Raw genomic sequence first — 3,071 nt, 5'->3', positions numbered from 1 at the left:
TTCATATTGGCTAAAATACTGCCAAGCACGACAGCTTCCCTTTTAGCTGAAATCTCATCAAGCACTTACTGCATGATATTCCAGAACGTGGTTGAAGCCCATAAATTCTCAAATGGCATGCCGATCGAGCCAACCAGGCTGTTATGAAACTGGCCCCCGGTGAATCTTTAACCTACGATATCTTGGCAACCAGAATTCCGATTGCTGAACTGAAAAGACAGACGTGATGCACAAAGTGAGCACTTCAACCCCATGTATACACTTCATCTCAAACCTCTCAGCTATCGTTGCCCACTCCGCGGATCTGCCATCAACTCAACTTCAAACTGTCATAACTTTTGCCCTATAGCTCCAATCGAAGAGCTGTAAAAGCAAGCCGGTAGAGCAGTTCAAGCACTGTAGTTCTAGATCATAATCTTCCACGTGTACTCACTTCAAACATATTCCGTTTTAGCATCATTAAGACATATGTTGGTCCTTTAAAGCCGCATTTGGCATACATTTAGCATCAAACTTGGCTTGTTACCAAGCCCTGAACAATCAAGTACGCTTCAAATAAGCTTGAAGTGAATTTTTTTGGTATCTTTCATAGCATGGGAGCGGAGCTGCAAGACACCGTTATGACTGACTCTCAGGGTTGATTTCTTACCATGGGGTGGCGCCCCTTTTAGCTGATGTAATGATGACCCACGTAAGTTGTCATGCCTTGTGCAAGAACTTGTAACTTTTTTGTGTTGTCTATATAATCTACTCGCAATTGTGAGTATTGCAAAAGGAAAAAAGAAGCAACAGACATATATATCCGTTGGTTGTTCTACTCGCACCCTTCCTCTAGTTACCATTTCTCACTAACCTCTCTCCTCCAAACGCTATACTAGTGATCGTGATACATGGGTAACTTTTCAAACTTAGAAAAGGTAAAAGTATTATTATCGTTTGTTCAGAAAACAACTAACATATTTTTTTGAATTAAAAATTTTAGTTTTTGTTTTAAGTAAAGATGGCCCTTAAATGCACATGTGACTTGGTGAAACACATGGAACCAAGAAGCATTCAAAAACACTTTTAGCAAAATGATCCTAAGCCAGAAATTCCATGTACAAAAAGAAATGTGATTTTGTTTCAATGGGTGACTTTAAAGTTAGAAAAATTTCAAAACTTCTTGTGGTACTGGAGTAGCTCGCTGGCATACCCTACCTAAGACAGAATGCACTTGACGAAAAAGCACTTAAGTTGAAATGGTCTCTAAAGGCTTCGGCTATCTTGGTCCATCCTGCTTGTGTAGGATGGTGATTATCCCAATAGCAAGGCTTGGCTAGGGTCAGAACAAACGGTATATAGAGATGTCCCGTTACTAGCCACATCTGCACATTCATAGTCACTTGAAATCCCTTGGCAGCATGGTTCCGTAGTCCCTACAAGAAGAAAGAGAGAAATGCAAGCAGCATATAATTAGATTCTACGCAAGAAGAATCTATTGTTGGTATAATAGCTCAACATCTATGCATCGTTGAAATATTTCAAACTTGTGCTCGTAATACATATTCAATTATATGGACACTGGTCACTCCGCGCTGCAGGAACAAATCAAACCAGTGCATTAACCTACCGATGTCATTGAGAGCAGCAGTAAGCGCGCTGTAAAGGTCCAGTATGATGATCTCCGCCCCTGGAAGCTTCTTCAGCTCATAGACGTGAGCAGCCAGCAAATCATTGTGAAATTGACTCATTCGATTCTCGTCTTCATCGCACAGCTCACCGGAGCTCGCGTGGGATGCAGCCCCAGGTTGGCAGCCGAGCGGCAGCAGGTTGCTCACAGCGATTTTTCTAAAGCCTAAATCGTATAAAGCTCGCAAGGTATCAGCCAGTGCATTCACTACCACCGGAACGAAAGCCCATTTCTCCTCCTGACAGGGCCACAGAATTGTACATAGTGGGAGCTCAGAATTAGGGCTCAGTGGGTGAGATTATAATAAAGAGTCACTAGAGATTTTTTTGGGTAGCGAAGAATCAACCTTTGTAGCATTTGGGTACTCTGCATCGAATTCTCCGTAGTCATTGCCACCGATTATCGTGAAAGCTAAGCTTGAGTATGTACCATTCTCTTGAGTCAACCAGTTGATGCGCCCCTCCATGGTTAAGTTTTGAAACTGAGCAATCTGCGTGCTGACGTTAGGGATTGTAGCATAGAACGTATTGAAAACTCCCGCTCCTCCGTATGCGAAGTTAACTCCGTTGGTGGTGCTAATATCAGGATTAGTCATCACTTGTCCATAGGGTGGTGGCGATGGAATACCCAGGAATGCAGCTGCAACGCATTAACAGGCTTAGGATTAATGCCAAGCTGTACAAAATAGCTAAGCATCATGCAGTTTTAAGACCATGGACAAAACTTTCTCGCTAAAACAGTGCAATGAGCTAGCGCTGATACTCGATCAGATGCTTACCGATAAAATCTGTTGAAACATTTCCATCTGAAAACCGACCTGCGGGGCTTCCTGGCCAGGTTTCCCCGTATGGTTTACTCCATGAAGCAGACATTCGCGGCTCTGTATCGGAGCGGTTGTGGTTGCCAGTATCTGCATATGAGCCGCCAAAAGCAAACAGGGCAGTTGAGAGGTCTGCTGCTGCACCGTTAATGCAGCCTACAAAACAGTACAGGGAAAACTGTCAATTTTTGGTGGTCGACAAGGTTACGTAAACAAGCAGAATAATCAGTGGAGATAGAACTCACATGCGGAAAGGTGCAGCAGGACAGGCAAGAGGAGGAAGGAGACAGAAACGAATTGAATTACTCGAGTGAAAGAGGCCATGATCGATATCGAGTTGAGTGGAAGACGCCAAGTCTGATGAGTACTTGCTCAGGGCCGGGGCGACCACGCTCTTATGTATGTGTAATTGATGCATGATCGTCGCTGGTTTCACATGCAGGAATGACGCATGTGATTCGCGCGTGATTGTCTGTACATAATTAACGCATTGTGTCGAATCTCGATCCACCACGATACACGATCATCTCCACTTTTTTCCACCCTGGGAAGAGGTGCAAGCACTGCAAGGTGCAGGAGACA

The 3,071-nt window shown here is 43.9% G+C and overlaps 1 protein-coding gene across 1 annotated transcript; it reads right to left on the bottom strand.

Moving 5' to 3' along the window:
• Positions 1-1,108: 1,108 nt before the first annotated feature.
• Positions 1,109-2,831, bottom strand: LOC147463978 (GDSL esterase/lipase At5g03610-like). The gene is made up of 5 exons (XM_086529878.1): positions 2,735-2,831; positions 2,448-2,645; positions 2,016-2,308; positions 1,610-1,907; positions 1,109-1,415 (listed from the first exon to the last, which is right to left on the bottom strand). The coding sequence occupies exons 1-5, from the start codon at positions 2,811-2,813 to the stop codon at positions 1,294-1,296; spliced, it is 990 nt and encodes a 329-aa protein (XP_086386004.1). The 5' UTR covers positions 2,814-2,831; the 3' UTR covers positions 1,109-1,293.
• Positions 2,832-3,071: the final 240 nt, after the last annotated feature.

This window comes from Adiantum capillus-veneris, chromosome 2 (assembly GCF_014529385.1).
Source record: "Adiantum capillus-veneris isolate H3 chromosome 2, ASM1452938v2, whole genome shotgun sequence".
NCBI classification, from domain to species: Eukaryota; Viridiplantae; Streptophyta; class Polypodiopsida; order Polypodiales; family Pteridaceae; genus Adiantum; species Adiantum capillus-veneris.
Note: the sequence above shows the minus strand (reverse complement) of the source record. Positions and strands in the feature narration are given on the sequence as shown.